The sequence below is a fragment of the Micrasema longulum genome, unplaced genomic scaffold (assembly GCF_059751315.1).
Source record: "Micrasema longulum isolate JH-2025_06_02 unplaced genomic scaffold, ASM5975131v1 h1tg000178l, whole genome shotgun sequence".
Taxonomy (NCBI): domain Eukaryota; kingdom Metazoa; phylum Arthropoda; class Insecta; order Trichoptera; family Brachycentridae; genus Micrasema; species Micrasema longulum.
In genome coordinates, this window is record NW_028277383.1 from 1,174,701 (window position 1) to 1,194,444 (window position 19,744).

Sequence of the window (19,744 nt, forward strand, 5' to 3'; positions counted from 1 at the left end):
AATTGATTTTAGTTTTTTTGTCAAACAAATTTTAGGCAAACGAGTTTTGAGGTAACTAAAAAAATTTAATCAATGATTATAAATTTATTGAGACACTAATTGTAAATCTTGTCCTCAGTTGTGCTCATTCTTATTTTTCATACTTACACCAAAATCTGTAATGTAGTTCTCCGCTGCAGATTACATCCGGGTAAAAAATTTCATGTCATCCTTCCAGGGAATCAAACCAATGAAATGGTAGGAAAAAGAACAATTTACTAGACAACAAGATGGACAGTATTAATTCAAACTATAAAAATAAATTATTCGTTAGAATAGTATTATTTATTTACATAAAATCTTATACATTATTTCAGAGTACATTGTCAAGAGTTAAACGAAAATATTTCAATAGACACCATAAACAATTTGTACATTTTAATATTTAGAGACAAAGGACAATATGCCTGTCTTGATCACTACTCGCAAGGAGAAAATTCACCCATCATCTACTAAATCAAAACTTATGAGACTTGAAACACAAGTCCCAGCAATTAGTTCTCTGTATAATTCAAAATACAAATGTTCTCATATTTGAGAGACAACAGACCACCATTTTTTTTTATAACAAATACCTACATTCTTTATCAATAAACTTGACAAAATCAATCCAACTTTTTACAGTAATTATAAAAAGTTAGATTGAAGTGATTATTGCTAAATTATCTTCACATCGTATCTTACAAACCAAAAAACCTATTTTGTCATAGATGTAAATACATTCAGAGTGGAAATAAGAATTCAAATAGAAAAAAAAAACAAATAGAATTTAAAATGTGATTGATAATGGAGTGTGTTTTTTAAATAAAACTGTGAATTAAGAATAAATTATGAAACTTGATTCTGTGAGTATGAAGGTGGATTTACTTAGAATTATTCTTTTTGGTTGAAATCAGCGTGCTTTTATCAAATGCGATGCAAATAATAACATAATGATAAACAAATTGCTGATTATAAATAATATGACAAACTCAATTAATGTCTGAATGGTTTGGATTTGTTTTTTTAATATATTGTTGAAGTATAAATGTTCAGCAAGAAGTATATTTTATCAATCATACTGTAAAATACCTTATTTTATTAACATTACAACATATTAGATTATAATATTATGTAATTGTAAAGGCTATAAACAATCCGATATTATATTTAGGTGGGGAGAAATGCGAAACTTTTTTCATGTACATGTTATTTATGCAAAAAATTGTGTAAAGTAAGGTTCCTAAAATAATAAGCAGTTTAGCTTGTAGGAAACATGCCTACCAAATGAGCAATTATAAATAAATTATAATAAATAATATATATAAAGTAAATAGTCATAATTATTATTTTTAACTTGTGCTTGTATGCCATAATACAAGTTTATGGTTTACAAATATAGACTTATGCATAATATGTCAAATACACATATTTATAATATTGTACATAATATTATTTCACTTTATAACAATTATCATTCTATTCAACATTAAAATTTCAAAAATACCTAGCTGTTACCTGCTGTGAATTTAAAATTATGTTTATTTAAAAACTTTTCACAATGAAATATACATCAATCAATTCATTGAAAAATATAAAAACATCATTTACTTTTGTCGTTAGATTTAAAAAATAAATAATCATCTATTGGAACGAATGTAAACAAATCCACTCGTATAATTGAAATTCAAAAATCAACAAGGTGCGTTATACTTCAATGAAATACTCTTAATTTCATATGTACATAGCATCTCGGATTCTAAGTGTAAAACTGTCCTTTTTTAAAACATGTTTTGTGAATGATAAAATTTTAAGCACATATTTATTTATTTTTTCAAAAAGGATTTAAGGTGGAACATAGCATGACACTGCTGTAAGTTCCAAATATATTGCATATTATGTTATTTTTTAATATTGACATAATTTCAAAAAAATATGTCTCAAACCGTATCCACAGTTATATCAAAAAGACTTTAAAATATCTATCAATGGATCGATCGGAAAAACAAAAACAGCAATGACGATTTACTGTGATTGCGGACTTCTGAATTGTATAAAACATATACATCAGCATAATAATGTAAAAGTAAAAAAAACCTATTATTTGTTTAGATTTAGTGTTTATGTGTAAGTAGGTTCCAGTCAATTAAATTGATATTTTGGTTATTGTGTGCGGAACTACCCACAAAGGGTATAATAATAAGTGAAAATAGGTATTGGTTGCATAGTACTGGAATAATAAAGGCGTCTTTCAAAGTTTAGCTTCTGAACTTTTATAAACAAAAAATATGTGGAGAGAATTTACCGATAGAGCCCATAGCAACAATCGTAAAAAGAAACCCCTACAGAAAATTATTAAAAAAATGATCTCATAGAGCACAATTTCTATACAGTAATCAAAAGAATGGCGAGTAATTTAACCGTTTGAGATGAGAGCCTTTTAAAGAAAGGAATATTGAAGTCGGGGAATATACAAGTATGCATTTTTTTAATGATAGGAATCAGTGCTAAATAAGTTCCTGACGCACTGCAACCCGTGTAGATTTATTGTGACAATATAGAAGCATAATAATTACAAATTATTTTTAGACATTTTATAATAGTTGAAATAATTCAATAGAATCTAACCCACACCAAGAAGGATTTCAGCTCTTTACTTCTTAAAAAACAACAGAGGAATAATTGAAGTAATATGGTTTTATTTACGACTGCAAGAAAATGGTCCAAAAATTTATAAAATAAGAATGCCAACAAATTACTTTAAAAAAAATCTTCTTTGGCAGAATGGTGTATTGTAATAATATGTAAAGTGATCACTGCCTGGAAATACCTAGACTGCCATATTCCTTTTTTTTTATCAAAAAGGCTCTACATCTCTATTAAAATATCTATCAACCATGGAATAATTCCTTTGAATATTGTTAATTTAGTTTTAAATCGATTGATACTCAACGATACTAAAGTTGTCATTTGTTAAGCCAGGCGGGTGTCTAGAGATGGTAGTGATTACTTCGTAGCTTCCGGTGGACAGTCAGGTTGGCTGGAAGGATGAGCTGCACGGAATGCCGGGTGGTTCTCCAACTCGCGGTCTATGCGGAGAATTATCGGAAAGGGCCGCAGATCTACGTGGAATCTGAAATTCACAAAAAAATTGTAAAAAAAGGTTTTCTCACCAATACCGACTGAAGTTTGACTTGAAATGTTCATTAAAAGTTCAATGCGGTAAGTATTCGCCTACCATCCTTGAGGTCCTCAGTTCGATTTCTGGCAAGATGAACTGAAATATTTTCTCCACACAAAAATACATATATTTTTTTAGTTCACACTTCATACATACTAAGTGTGATATCAAAAGAGTAAATCTGTCACTTTTATCAAAACATACATTTTTACAGAAAACATGTTAAAATCTGATGGTATTTCATCATGACAATAGGATATATTTCTCTAGAGCTTCTTTCAAAATGTTCAAATTAAAAAACGAGGTTCATTGGTTCTTTCCATGAATGTTTTCATTAATGTAAACCTTATTTAGCTTCTACAGTTTCGAAAATGTCGGATATACACTTTTGCCAGCCCACTGATATATTCCTAATAAATTAAGGTAGTTTAACAATGCTAATCCATTTCCTATTTCATGAATATATCCTGAGAAGAATTGCAATTTACGTGAAATATTTTTTACAAACATTGATAATATTTGGAGTATTTTGTAAACATCTTAATCTAAATTCATTCAACAATACAAAAAGTATTGAATAAGAAAAAAGTATTCGACATTATTCTTTGCACACATGCAAAATGGCTGGAATATGAAAGGGTTAAGAAGTTTAATAAACACACCGTTGGACACTTGCCGATATACAGACATTCGTAATATGATATGTGCTGTATTTTATAATACAATAGGAACACATTTCTGTGTTTTGTGAAATTTTTCCAACTTGTCAATGAAAATCGGTAATTTTGGGTGTGACACTATAAAGTAAAGAAGTTTTGGCAATGTGATACAGATAGACACGCTACATACTACTGCAATACAAAATAAAACTTCCTTGTTCTTTGTGGCGCATCGAACCCTTGAGCAAAAGAATATGCACAGCGCGTCGTATCATATCTCTTTAAAACTTGTTAACAATTATAACTTAATTTGTACCTATAGGTGTTATATACATACTTATATATTTTATTTTGTACATATTTATTATTTTATAAACATATTTATTATATTATAAACATACTTATTTTATTATATACATACTTATAGATTACATTCATACTTCTAATATCTGTGTACACTTTTGCAAATATGACCCTAAATGATTATATTGTTTTTGCCGCAACATATCGGTTCCTTAGAACAGGCATTGCCTATATAGGAATCTCCCCTAGATAGATCCTCTCAAGTATTCCGCTATACCGCACTCCTTCGCTTGCTAGATTTATCCTTAGTGTTTAAGTAGAATATTTGTTTGTAATTTGGCTTATGTGATTTTTCTAATATATAAATAAAATAAAAACGACACCCTTAAGTCTGTAAATGTGTAAAATAAATGAACAATGTTTCGAGTATGTCCAAATGTTTGCAGACAGGCTGGATTTCCTCTCTAGTGAGTTATTCTGATCTAAATTTCTTTACTCCTTTACTTCACAAAAGTCAACAGATAGAAGAGTTCAGGAACTGTGGATGTTTAAACATGGGCAGAATGGTGAATTTTAAATAGTGTGTAAAGTGGCCACTTAAACAAGCCAATGACAGGTCATAAACCCTGTAAATGCCTAGATTTCCATATTCCCTTCTCAAAAATGTTTACATGCAACAAATTAAGAGGTTATTAAATGGCATTATAAGACAAAAAGTGTCGCATTAAAACAGTTTTAAGACTAATAAGAAAATGTTTTTATTTCCAACAATATTTGAGTACGTCTTAAAAAAACCGGTATGTGGTTACATGCTAATACTTACTAACATTAGTTGACGATAATTACTCTAATCAATAATTGATTATAATCAATTATCAGGTTGTAGTTCCGTGGCTAGTGTTGGGGACTCAAGGATCAGAGGCTCGAGTTTCGCACAACTACCCTAACTTGATTGCAATTCTCTAACAGTGTGTAATTTAGAATTCGTTATAATGGTCCTAAAATTGAAATATTTGTTTAAATCATAAGAACGCAAATATATATTTTTTAAATACCGAGTTATGGAAATACCTTCTAGCGTTGAAAACTTGAGGTATGAGACAACAGTCAGCAAGTGTGAGCTCGTCACCGACACAGTACTTCCCCGCTGATGCTGAGAGCAATTTTTCAACTGCACGGAACCCTCTAGTGATCCAATGCTGGGCCCATTCCTTCTTCTTCTCTTCGCCTACGTAGATAAGGACTACTAGGTTCTGCAGAGGCTGAATGCCGGAAGATATAACCTGTGGTAACAGAGTAACAAAAAACTGTGTAAAGAGTTTAATTGATATGTTAACAGATGTCGCTAGTCTGATGATATTTTAATTGGAAATAATGTATTGAACAGAATCAAAATAATTTATAATATTGTAAAAAAACTATGTTTGGTTTGAAGTAAAATATTTCAATTTCCTTCCAATAGAACAAAAAAAAATACAAGACATAAACCAACAAAATAAACATTATTTGTCTTCAAATATAATTGATAGAAAAATCTATATATGAAAATAATGTTTTATTTTTTTATTATTGAACAGTATTTTGATGTTTTTTACTGTTATAAAATTTTCTAATGTCCGTTACCAAGCGCAAAAGTTTTTTATTTTTTTCAAAAAGACACTTAGAATTTAAATATCACAAGAACATTTAAGAACTTATTGGCATAATAATAAATATTCAAACTGTAATAAAAAACATGTATTTCGAACAAATCAATCACATATAATGATGATCAAAATAAATCAATACATAATAGTTGTACCTAAGAGGATAAAACACAGGAGTCCACATTTTGCCATTTTGAAGTTTAAATTATGCGTGAATAAAACACCGAAGTCCACTTCCTCGTAAAAAAGCTTTTTAAGTTGAAATAGAAACCTAAAGTTTACTTGGCTTTAATGCAAAAAAAACATCAGTAGTCCCAGATATGCTATTTTAATATGTACTTTTATTATAAAAACTAATCATTATTTTACATTGAAAGTTATTTATAGATTGAAATTATCTCATTTGATTAAAAAGTTATCATGTTTTGGAAATCGCACAATCACAAAATCTTGTCTCCTAAACATTTCGTTCAACGTCACTCCCGTGGTTTATTCTTTAAGGAACAGATATATGGAGTGAGTACCGACCAAATAAAGGAGTCCTGCGTTGGTTTGGGTATTCAAATGTATTCAAATGGATGACGAAAGAACGACTGAAAATATTTACAATGCGAATGCTGAGAGATGCAGAAAACGAGAAAGACCGAGAAAGACACGGCATAAATAAATAATTGAACATATCTTTCTTATGTATCTACTCTCACTGCCTCCACCTTCCATGGAATCATTTCTCTACAATACCGCAGAGTGTGTGCGGACCAACTAATGCTTTACAAAATTATGACAGGAATGGTTGACTGTACAGAGCTGCTTAGTTTAATAACAATACATGTGCCAGCCAGGATTTGTAGACGGTACAACTTGTTTCATGTACCAATAAGTAAAACATCGTATGTTAAAAATGCTTTTTTTCGTAGGACTTTTTCAATGTACAATACAAAAATTAAAAATATAGATTACACAAACATCACTCTGTTAGATTTAAAATTTACACTAAAAATGTATTATGTAACTTGGTAGACATTATAATAATAAATATGTACATCTCCCCTCCCCTCCTTATCCTCTCTTCAAGCATTCTTGTCCTTATCCCGCCCAATTTACAGTAACTTAATGTTCTTAGAATAAATATTTAAAAAATCTTTGATTATCGAGTACATGAAAATAACATTTTTATATGCATAAATTGTATGTATTTATTTGATATGTAATATATTTTCTTTACTAACTTTGTATACTATGTGGAAATCTGTTATTAGTTTTGAGTTTATACACTATATCTGTTTGTTTACTAAAAATATGTATGTAGAACTGTTGATTTCCCAAATAAAATAAAATAATAAATAATATACATGTAAAAAGCCAGAACAATCAGCGTACATGTATAGAGATATAAGACAGAGTGATATGGCGTTCGATCCTCTCAGCTTACCCCTTAGGAGAAACGGTGTGATGGTTTGTTTGTTTGGAAGTATATTTTTGTGTCAAGTGGATATTTAATGTTTATAAATTCTTATTCATTTATTAATTCAAAGAAAACGTAAAATTAACAATAATTAATTACATTTTAATATTATGAGTTTGTCCAAACGCTTGTAGAAAAATACTGGTAATGTTTTCAGGCAATTGCCAATTGCAATGTGAAATAATTCAATCAGATAAATCTCTTCACAAAAATAAAGGTTTCAGCTCTTTAACCTCACTAAAATCAACAGATGAAAAATGGAAGAAATATGGATGTTCAAACATAGGCAAAATGGTGAAAGTTACACAGTGTGCAAAGTGGCCACTTAACCCTTTGAGGGCAAGACTCTGGGGAATTTAGAAATTATATTTAAAATATTTATATGCATTTATATATCATAATATTCAATAGTTTAGAATTTTTTTCTTTAGTAAGTGGTAAAAACCTCATACCAAAGACCGATAAGGGGTTAAAGCAGCCAATGACAGGTCACAACCCCTGTAAATTCTTAGACTACCATATTTTCCCTCTGTAAAATGTTATCAATCTCTGCTGTAATTTGTTGATTAATTACACATTTAAGAAAAGTTTGAAAAACAGACTAGTGAAGTTTTAAAAAATAATCATAAATAAATATAAATTTAACGTAGTTATGCAGAAAGCAGCCAGCCATAAAATAGTGAAAGTGTAATAATAGCACTTTTGTGAAAATAGTGCATAATCAAATCTACGCAACAGTTGAAATGTTTTTTACTTTGACAAATAATAAATAATTGACCAGTTTTAATGATATTTTAATTCTGGTTGACCACGCAACCTAAGATGTTCATTTTGCAGAAAACAGCCAGCCCTAGTAAAATTCTGATGCATGTGTGTCATTATGTATGGTACGTATTATTTTATATTTATATTAGGGTACTTAATTGTAAAGAATTATTTAATTGTAAAGAATCACTTAATTCATTTGTTATAATAGCTTTAAAAATAATTTGATTATGTGTTAAAGAAATTTTGGTGATTTTTTAAAGATTGGCTGACCACCTAAAATAAGCATTTTGCTGAAAACAGCCAGATCTAATATCGAATGATACCTCATTCAAACATGCCATCAAGTCAAAAACACTCGTCTAGGTTCGGGTTCTATTTATCACTTTCTTCATCTGCATGGATACAGAAGAAATACCACACGCAGACTTTAAAATTAGATTGTCTTTTTTAGTGTTAGAATCATAGAAATACATAAAATATGAAAATTTAAAAGAAAATATTCAATTCTTTTCAACCGTGGTTCCCTAGACACTTCCTTCCTACAGAAACATTACTTTTTTTAAATTTATTTAAATCTTAAAGTAGGGCACACATATCATACATATTGTTATGTGTGTTCTAATAATAACATTGCAAATATATTTAATTTATAAATTGTTTATCACATATGTCTTGACCATTATTTTAAATTTTGATATGTTTTTTTCTTCATAAATATTTTTTTCCATTTCGTAATACTTTTTAATTGCTTTAAATAAAATTGAATTTTGTGACTTTGCCTTTTTCCTAAATGCAAGTCTAATTTTGTTCTTTTCTCTAGTATTGTGATCGTGTTCATACTGGTTCCGATCAATTTTTTTCCAAAATTCTGTTTTTTTATTAGAGATTATAATTTTATGAACAAATATCATTGTATTGTAAAATTTTCTTTGTTTATATGTTAATAATTTCATTTCATTTACTTTTAAGAATGTTTTAACAGTTCTTATCAACATTTAAATTTATAAGAAACAATAAAAATTGCAATAAGATGTGGATTTGCATGTTTACAATGTGGAGCATTTGTTCGTAAAAAATCTTGTTTTTAATACTTACCTCACAAATTTCTCTGACTTTAGCTCGTTTATGACAATCTTGGGGCATCAGCGGCCTCTGCGGTCGGGTCTCCTCTAAATAATGCATAATAGACAAGGATTCCACTAATGTGTGCCCATCTGCAATGAGAAAAGGATTTAGATTTAATGAATTGAATAATCAAAAGACAGAATTGCAATTAAGTACATAGTTAAAAAAATAACATTTTTCATTCCAGAAAATAAAAATAATGAAAATGCAGCATGAATTATGAAAATGCAACTTCAAAGTGACATAGGATTTTTCAGAACATGCTAACCTTTTTAGAAATTCCCTAATATAATATTTGTATACATATTTTACCAATTTTATTTTATATTTTTTTAATAAAAAAAGAAATATTAGCATTCTTATAATTTACCCTAATATTTTCATTTTAGTGGCCATTTTCAACGAGTTGTAAATAACTCACTTTTAGAAAATGGAAATCAAGTTGGGGTAGAGTGGGGTTTGAGATGAGATTCAGCACACAAGCCTGATCCCATAGCCATTTAGGTGCCACAATCGAGATAATGTGAGATTATGCAGAAATATTATTTTGTGCTTGGTACACTGTAACATGAGTATTTGCATGTAGAATATATGTTTTATGTTTCACCGCCAATTTAACAGACTGCCTAAAATGGATAGATACCATTCCACTTTTGATTTCGCATCATCATTCCCTTTCCGCACCTAATGATGCACAGGACACTGAATTGATACCCAAATCGCAGCGTATCTTCATTATTTTTGTTACAGATGGCAAGGTGGTAAGTCTTACACTTCAGGGACTATGAAATATTCCAGTGTGAAAATAACCCGAATTTAAATAAAGATTTCATATCAATCATGTCGGGAATCGAACCCGAGACCTCTTGTATGGTAGGCAAACGCGCTGACCATTATACCACGAGGTCGACATTTCGCATAATATCCTCTAACAAAATCATTTATTTATTTTTCTTTCCCAAAAACATTCCATAATTTGTAGAATTTGTCTAACATTTCAACGATTAGCATGCCATGCCTTTGTTTTATAAGTTTGTATCCCATTGTTATTATGGATAATTTATGTAGTCCCATTTTCCTAATATAATACCTCAAGAGTGCTTTACTAAGTGGTTATATGAATATTGATTTCAAATTGACTTAAAATGTTTAATTTATGGAAACTTTTCGGTAAAACAATTTATTTTGTCATCACATGCTACTGATTTATTCAAATAATCAAGAGAATAGATGGGTTTTAAGTTTATTCCAAAACATCACTGTCACAGTCTTGCACTTCTGTTGGAAGAGCATTCAACGCCGCCTTCTCCAGTCTGATGTAAATAATATATTTGATTGGGGAACACAGAACCAACTAAAATGTTATGTTTCTAAATGTTATGTTCTGTCATATACGAGGGCATTAAAAACTATTTTTATACGGTACTGTATGGGAGGGTGTTCACTTAAGCGAACTGCCACTATCAAAGATCTGGGAGTTATGTTTGATGCTAGACTGAAATTTCATACTCACATAGGCACTGTCTGTGACAATGCGCGCAAAATGTTGGGATTTGTTCTCCGAACAGCTAAGGCGTTCTTGAATACTCGTGTTCTAAGGCTTCTTTATAACTCATTGGTGCGAAGCAGACTTGAGTGTGGATCTCTGATCTGGGCACCCCACGAATTGAAGTACTCTTTTATGCCGGAGATGGTTCAGAAGAAATTTCTGAGGTATCTTTACTTAAGGGAGTGCGTATATTATCCGTGGTTGTACCCGTCTGACTTCATACTGGGAATGCTTGGCTACAATAGTTTGGAGAAAAGAAGAAATGCATACATGCTTATGTATTTTTTACGATTGATCCGTGGTATTACGATCAACATAGGTGTAACGGAGAGTATTTTTCTTTATGTTCTTAATGACTACCTTAGACATAGACAGCTTAAGCTGTTTTATCTTCCTGCTTGCAGAACCAACCTGCCGATGGTAATGCCAGTAGGAACAGCAATGTCTTTACTCAACCGTATCTCTTCGGATATTGACATCTTTCATATTAGTGAAAAAAAGTTCAGAGAGGATATCATTCTTTCTCTATAATTGCTGGGTATTTTTATTTGACCATTTTTGTATATTTAAATTTTAGTATAAATTTTTTCGTTTTATGTATACATTGAACTTTTTTGTAATGTACATAAACGTTTATAAAATAAATAAATTGAAATAAATTAAAATAGCCTGCGATCGCAAACTCACATTTGTCGAATTTAGTGCTCTGGTTGTGTAAAGGCGTAATGACTTTTCCAATTGCCGTAGATGTTGCTGTTCTAAATGTAAGACATCTGTTAGCTAGTTCATCTGGAATGCATAGTTCTTTTTAACATTCTGGAGCAGAGTTGTGCAGCGACTTATACTTCTTATATTCCACCCTCTGTGGAAAAGTGGAAAAAAAATGTATTTCACTCTTGTTTCCACTACATACAAACACGTACTCTGCGACTCTTGTGCTAACTTCTTTTTATCGAAAGATACGAATTATAAAAAAACACCAGAAGCTTAAGATTGATAAGAGGAGGAGCTGTTTCGCAATGCTCCGGACAGGAAAGTTTTCTCCCAAGTAGTCGTCAATGTCAGGGGGAACTGTCTTTGAAACGACACCTGAATCCTAAAACTGAGTAACCTTACCTTCATGTAACAGACGATCAAGATGCTTTCGATTGACCAATAAAGCGTCATTGGGTGCAGGTAGTTGTATGGTGATGTAGAATGGTGATAAAGCACGCTGACTAATAAAATGAGATTTGTCATTACCGATAAGCAGAGCAGGAACCTGTTCCATGGGGTTGACATCTCGATACTCGTTACAATGCTGCTCACCACCTCCTTTGATGAGACTAACGGCTTTAATGTCATACGGGATCTCTTTCAGGTTTAGGCAGATCCGGACCCGCCACGAGCATGAACTTCGCCAGTACGAATAAAGTACCGGCTGCAAAAAGAAAATTAAATTTTAGTCAACACTTCAGAAGGGAATCACTAGTCCAATTATTATAGGGGTTTTGTGTCATTGTTTATTTTGTTTGTGTTACTACATTCTTCTTCCTTTTGAAGCGAAATCTGGGAGGTATGAATGCAGTTCCAATTTAGAACTAACACTGTATTCTTTCCTGACCATGACATGTGTATATGACTGATGATAAATTGACAAAACTGGAGTGAGGGGTACAATGAAAGCTTTTAAATTTCCTATGATTTGTTATTTTTGCAGTTTGATTGTAAAGAAATATTATATTTTCGCTTCATTATTTCTAAAAAATTGATATTGAATATGTGAAACTGAAATAGGACAAGTCTTTGTGAATAGTTTCAGGAAAGGGGCGAGCGCTTTATTTGTAGTAGTTTAATGACTATTTATGTACTTAACAATGCCGTCTTTATAGACTGTCGGCCTTACAACGCAGCAGGAGCGGTGAGAATTGGGTGACTCAATAAAGATGTATTAAGTAATCAACAGTAGTAGTCCGTAGTAGCCCGAATTTTAATTTTCAAACTGAAATAGGATACTCGACTTCGACGCCACCATCTCAGGCTAAAGAGAACCACGTTGTTGATGGATTAAATAAGCTACCTCAAGAGCTGGTTTAATGTGCAGTCTTAATAACCTTAAAGACAGCATAGATTTGTTTTGGATATGTAAAAATCCGTTAACAATTAACTTCCATTGAAATAAATTTAACCATATTAGCTTTACGTTACTTGCTTAAAACTAAATATAAGAATATTTTTTGATGAGAGTTGGCATCCTGTTAGTTGTTTTAGGATATTCAAATATACCTTTCATCACCATCTATTGGCCAAAGAATTAAACCTTAGAATCTCTGAATAAAGCAATAACTTCCCTGGCGAGGCAGCTTGATATAATATTTAAATCAATAAGATAATTTAATGAGATTGTTTATTTGTGAAAAAGTAACAATTTTTATACGATTGAAACAGCACAAAAACATCATTCCATTTTGTAGGTGAGCAAATACATTAATTTACATTTAAAAAATGCAATGTTTAGCTCACGGCTTACTTAACTTATGTATAAGTATGGATATGGATGATGAAGACAAATTTACTGTTTAAATTCGAGTAAAACTGGATTTTTTTATACTAAAATTTCTATCAGCAATGTTGTCATAAATGAAATGAATAGGAGAAAAAATGAATTATTTTACCTTTTCTTTTGAAGCAAATGATAGTTGGGACATTTTAATTTATATTTTTGTCTAAAACACGACTATTTAGCACCAGATTTATATAATAACTGAGAACAGGTTACCGACAGTGAAGATACATAGTATAATCAAGGCTATCGACAAGATTCCTATGCTAATACCAAAGAACACATTTTGCTTTTTGAAATAGCGAATTTCGAGCTGGAATCCACTGAGAATCTCATCGGAGTACCGGAATCTAACCCCTAACAAAGGAAAATAACGATGACAGGTGAGTAGTGTAATTTTACCTTCGCTAATGCCGACATACCACCGTTGTACTTGGAGAAATTAATCTTGAAGTATTTTACAGCGACTTGTTTAAATACAGAGATCGCACAACGAGTAGCACTGCGTAAAGCCACAGCTGTCGGTTATTAGACGCCAAATTCGTGCGAAACTTTACCCCAATATTGTTAACAGCCCCAAATTTTCCCGCGCATGCGTGCGTTTGAATAACTGCCACCCTTGATTTTGTAAGCTATTAAGTGTAAAAATTTACGGTCATGTAATGTTTACGGAAGTACCTGCGTAGTATAATTAATTTGTTAGGTACTCTCTAATAAAATTCACGGAATTTTCAAAAAAATACTCTCATTGCCTAGGGTACACATTATACACGCCGTGTTTATTTTAATTTAAGAAACCGGTTTATGATACTTCTCTGGCTTGTTTTGGTGACAAAACTTGAGTTTTTTTTGCAACGTATTTAAATTAATGTATTTTTTAAAAGTAAGTAAATCATTTTCTTTCTCCCTTGGATTGCTTTCTACGCACCTACCTACTCCCAATCTTCCAAAGAAAATAAATCGTATTCGTTTTTTTTTAATAGGTTATGAGTTTCAGATCCGATAAAATAGTCATACCTCAAAAAAGAAATGTTGATAGCTCTTTGATCCATAAAAATCAACAAATAGAAGAAATAAGGATGTTCAAACATAGGCAGAAAGGTGAATGCTATTCAGCAAAATAAAACATGTGGTTGATGACTGTAAGTTTTTACACAGAAATGTGCGAGTCCGTCACAAGTACATAAAAATAAGACATTGTTTTTTATATGTAGTAAACAGTACCTTTTATCTGTAGATGTGCAGTTTTATCGATTCGAGTTTAAGCGATATATTCGATCTAGCATAATTCAAAACTCTCGTAGTAAAATTTGACGGATCTCGAGTGACGAACATTGTGTGAAGAGACCCTATGCGACTTACTTATGCTTTGTGCCGCGAATGAACGTGTTAAAAGTAGGTACCCACCGATTTTATAGAAAAGTGCGTGTTAGAAATAAGATTTGACAAATTGTAGTCACATGTATTTTATTCATACAATAAACATAAACATAACCAGGTGTACTTCGTTCTTAAGGCTGTAGTCTAGTAAAACAAACAACATATTATTTTGAATTATTATAATAATACACTGAGCTATTATGTAGGTACTGTTATTCTCTATTATTAATTATAGCGGCCAGGATTGTTGGCTGAGGTCAAAATGTCAAGTGGTACTAATGATGAGAACAGATTCATTGTGTTTGGTCAGTGTTTTAATGTACCCAGAGGCAAATACTAAACGATGAATAGTACCAGATCCTAAATATGTGTATGTATATTTTTATTTTTTAAAATTGTAACACTAGATTTGCTGATCATCATAAGGGCGTGGATTCTGGTTCCGGAGGTCACATTTGAACCCCTTTTTATAACAACTTGTTTCCCATTTTTCAAAATGGTTAACTAAAAGAAAATGTCACCGAAATTGATATATTTCATATTAAAATCCATAAATCCATTAAAAAAATGCAGTGAATCTAGATAATTTTTTCATTTTCATTTCTCATTCGTCTTACGCTTAGTATGCAAGCCCGGGGAAAGTGAAATATTGCAATGAAAAACCACCTTTAAACCAATATTGCATGTCGATTTTGCCAGGAATCGAACCCGGTACCTCACAGATTCCCTTCTCAGAAATCCTCTCCATTTTCGTCGTAATATATATCTGACTTATTTAATGCTTTTTCGCTCTTTTTTCTCAATTGGCCAGGGTATTGTGGTGAATTTTTCAGAACTTCCTTCCATATCCTCGCTTTCCCAGCTGCTGACAAGCCTTTCAAATTTAGCTCAAAACCTTTAAAGTAGTGTAAAGCAAAGTGTGTTATTCCTTTGATTTGATGACATTATAGTTGTTACTATATGCAGTTGTTGGTACGTAGCTATTATTTATTAATGCATGGGGTTATTTCATCGTTAATCGGCTTAAGCCTTTTATTTATTTATTCACATAATAATTTTATTTACATTTATTTGGGCACAAATTCCAGCTCCATGGAACTAAAGTCTTGTATTAAGTTGGGACGAATAATATACTTAAACAATATACTCGTAGCACAACAATAATAATATACATTGTAAACATAAGCATCATTAAAAAATAATACATTTTACGTCAACGCATGTAAAAAGTACAAACAATAATAAACATTTGATTAACTGACTCAAATAATTGAAAAATTATCAAGGAGTTTCCAACTCAAATCCATCTCGCCACGAAAAATCCAGCCCTAAACCCCTCTCGTGAAAAAAGATTTTGTCATTGAGAGGCCTAATTCGCTCTTCTAATATTAAACACTATCGGTGTGACGAAGGAGACGTGCATAATGGAAAAAATGCTCAAATGGTTGCTAAATGAAGGGTTTTAAGATTTTTTCTTCCAAAGTAATCCCTACCTACCTAATTAGTGGCTATGACTATTAGGTACAAATTAGGCATTTATTTAAGTGGTTTAAATAAATACAAAAAGAAATGGCAGAATATTGAGTTACTCTTTATATATATGTTTTATCTGAAAACAAAAAAGCTCAATTAGTATTAGTATTTTAACAGCCCCCTTATCACAAAGTACTAAAAATTTAAGTAAGAAATTTCCTCATAATATTCCTTTTGTACCTACATTATGTAGGTGCGTATGGCATAACAACTTTTCTGAGTAAAACCCCAGCGATCTCTGCCTTATTAATTTTAATGTCGGCAGAGAAACCAACTCAAATAATTAGAATCTAACGATTATTGTGATCGTTAAATATAGTGAAGGGACTCTCATTACGTAATTTAATTAAAAAATATAAAGTTTACATACCTCATTACGATTTAATGTTATGTTTCGTAGTATCTGCCTGTGTTCTTACCTGCCTCACGTGTAGAAATTACATCGTTTTAAACGTAATACCTCGTATGTTAAATTTTAAATTATTTCATATTTTTGCCATGACATAGCAGAAAGATGATCAAATAAAGATCGATTTTTATGTTTTTTTTTCGCGGACGGGGTATTTTAGGCATCTACTTACCTATTATCAAAAACAGCTTTCTGTAATTTTAAAGTACAATAAATACTCATTTTAAGTACGGATAAATAATGTAGATACTAGTACATACCCGATCGACATCACCATTGTGTTTTTAAAGGAAATTATTCAATTTATTTCTAAATTTTGCTGAAAATTGTAACAGATGCATGTCGCCATAAATTAAGTTTTAATTGAAAAAAAACTACGGGCATATTAAACTTGTATAACTTTCGTAGCGATCTTTTATTGTCGCTACTGTTTCAGATTTTCTAAAAAAATATTTATTTTTCAAACAACTTAATCGAATGAATTGAATTAAAACATAAATAATTATCAATTTTCGTTGTAATATTAAATTCTAGTATGTATTAGCATGCATTAGCATCTTACTGTAAATATTTATAAATGTATATTTTATCAATGAAAACAGTTACATTAAATAATAAATGTTTTTTTTTCTATTACTGCTTTTATATATTTAGTTAATCTTAAATCTGTAACTATCCAAAAAAGAAACTAGATCTCGTGCTCGGAGAGTTACACTGTTAGAGTTATTTATTGATTTAAAGTTATGTAATTTAAATATACATGAGAGTAAAATAAATATAAAAAAAACGAAATAAAGAGAAAAACAGAAGATAATAATACAGTACTACAAATTACTTTGAATTTATTTAGTGATTTAATAGTTTTTAGTTTATTGGGAAGAGTATTATAATTTCATATTTGAATAAGATATATTTTAATTTCAAAATTACATTTTTATATTACATAAAAAAGTAACGTATCCCTAACTCCATGAGACTATAAGCCCTGTCTTGAGTTCGGATACAACATAACGAAAAGTGGAATCATGCATAAAATGTATTTTTTTTAAAATACAAAGATAAAAATTGTAATATAAATATCAATTTTATATCAACACCAGAATTAATAAATTAATTAATTATTAATGAATACATTTGTGTATTACAATTATTAATAAACAATGTCTCGCAGCAGTCTCCTGCAATATTTCTCCTGAACATGGATTTTGTTTTGGAGAACTTACTGTAATATTTTCATCCAGGATATAACATGATTCTTGGGGCCACGAAAGAAAAATTTCTTCGAACAAAAGTCTTATGCGTTTTAGGCCTTGTAGATGTAAAATCCATTCTGCTAAGATCTCATCTTGTAGCTGCGTGACCAGAAATGTGTCAATTATTCTTTTATAAAAAAATGTTTAATATCCAGTTTGGGAAACAAAATTTAAAAAAATAATAATTACACGTTTACAGTTAAAAAACTTTTCCAAAATGTAATATACGATGTGTTGTTAATTTATCGCGAATGCTTCTTTGGCTGAAATAATCTTGATAAACACGCTTTTCCATCAAGAACAACGTTATTATTATAGGTAGTGAAGTATTCCATTGCTCCGCCCCGTGTAAACGGCATATTAATTCTGTAATTAATTTGTGGGTTCAATATGAATAAACATCGATAGGAGGATAAATGTATGAGCGATCTTGTTACTTGTTACGAGAGCGTAGGACGCCTGTATTTGTTTTATGTAGTATTCTGGTAAGTTAGAGATGAGCCCTTGAGGTATTTGACTTGGTATCAAACTAGCGCGAGGCAAATTATTAAACATTACTTCAGAACTTAGAAATAAAGGGTTTATGATGAGGAAATTAGTCGTATAGGTAGCCAATGCGTAAAGTTAATTAATAAAATAGACTGAAATGATCTATTTCGGTGATTAATGTCCTTACGAGGAAATGCGGTGACAGAGACATTTGATTAATAGGTATTTGAACTTAGTTTTTCTTTCACTCCCTCAAAGACGCCTTTCCGATATTGTGCGAAAAAGATTGTTTGAAAAAAACAAATGTACGCCCAACTGATTATGCCTAACTAAAATCGAGGTTTCGTTGTCCCGTTTTCCATACCCCAAAACTGAACCGATTTTGTTTTTTTAGAACGAATCTTAGAATGAATTTTTTTGTGTCGGTGTTTATCCTGTTTTTCAAAATTTGTATTTCGTATATGTATGCAGTACGTCCATAGACAACAGATAAAACTGGGCGCTTTTATGGGTTTTCGGATGGTCCTAGCTCCTATAACAAATAATTGATAAAAAAAACGAAACGTCAAAGACACGCCAATGATAAAAATTTGAATCGGGTTGTGGTCTCGTGGCTAGTGTTGCGGACTCACGGTCCAGAGGTCCGAGGTTCAAACCCCACTCTACCCCAACTTGATTTCCATTTTTTAATAGTGAGTTATTTACAACTCGTTGAAAATGGCCACCAAAATTGAAATATTTGGGTAAATTATAAGAACGCTAATATTTATTTTATTTAAAAAAAATATCTATAGTGTGTAAAAAAATCACTGCACTAGTGCCATAATCCAGGGAGAAAATACGGGGATTCGATTTGTTATGAAAAAAAGTCAGGCCGCGTTTCCTCCTAATATCTAAATAAACTCTTATTAATATTTAAAGCATTAACTTTGTGGTCAAAAACTTTACGAAATGTTATTAAATATTTGTATAGCCACTTACCGACTTTTCAATGTCTACCGGTTTCAAGACGTACCCGTCTCTCCGTCGGGACACTAATTAAACCAAAATGGAAAACCTACTAGACACCTTTACCATAGTTGTTGCACAAACATATAAATCAACACGACATGCATTTTAATAAGAACATGCACTAAATAAACTATTACATATCATCCTTAGAAAATGATTAGATTTTTCGGCATCATGTCTCTTCGTTCAGGAGCCAGAACCCTTAGACGGGCTTGTCCAATTGGATAATTTTGGTTAAATTTCCTGCAAAATGAAATCGAATGGAGATAAGTCCACCCTGTAGTTGGCGCGTTCATCTACCATGCTCCGGGTTTTAGGTTCGAATCCTGGCAGGGTGGACGTTAAATATTGTTTTCAAAGATTTCAAAAATTCTCTGTAATATTTCTTTGATTATGAAAATAATCTTATGGTG

General features: G+C 31.0%; 1 protein-coding gene across 2 annotated transcripts; it reads right to left on the reverse strand.

The window, feature by feature from the left end:
- Positions 1–300: 300 nt before the first annotated feature.
- On the reverse strand, positions 301–13,838 carry LOC148283934 (putative maleylacetoacetate isomerase 2). 2 transcript variants are annotated; one of them, XM_088242979.1, is made up of 5 exons: positions 13,659–13,838; positions 11,957–12,134; positions 9,136–9,254; positions 5,233–5,444; positions 301–3,151 (listed from the first exon to the last, which is right to left on the reverse strand). In XM_088242979.1, the coding sequence occupies exons 1-5, from the start codon at positions 13,674–13,676 to the stop codon at positions 3,025–3,027; spliced, it is 654 nt and encodes a 217-aa protein (XP_088099105.1). In that variant the 5' UTR covers positions 13,677–13,838; the 3' UTR covers positions 301–3,024. The 2 variants fall into 2 exon arrangements, with proteins under 2 accessions (XP_088099105.1, XP_088099104.1); XM_088242978.1 differs by lacking the exon at positions 13,659–13,838 and adding an exon at positions 13,369–13,468.
- Between the last annotated feature and the right edge of the window lie 5,906 nt (positions 13,839–19,744).

What these genes read in the sequence shown, in the direction of transcription:
- LOC148283934 (XM_088242978.1), bottom strand. Translation starts at nt 13,401, where the DNA reads ATGTCCCAACTATCATTTGCTTCAAAAGAAAAG. An exon ending in CATTTGCTTCAAAAGAAAAG is followed by an intron (nt 12,135 to 13,368) that starts GTAAAATAATTC and finishes TTCTTTTTGCAG; the next exon opens with CCGGTACTTTATTCGTACTG. An exon ending in GGTTCCTGCTCTGCTTATCG is followed by an intron (nt 9,255 to 11,956) that starts GTAATGACAAAT and finishes TTCTCATTGCAG; the next exon opens with ATGGGCACACATTAGTGGAA.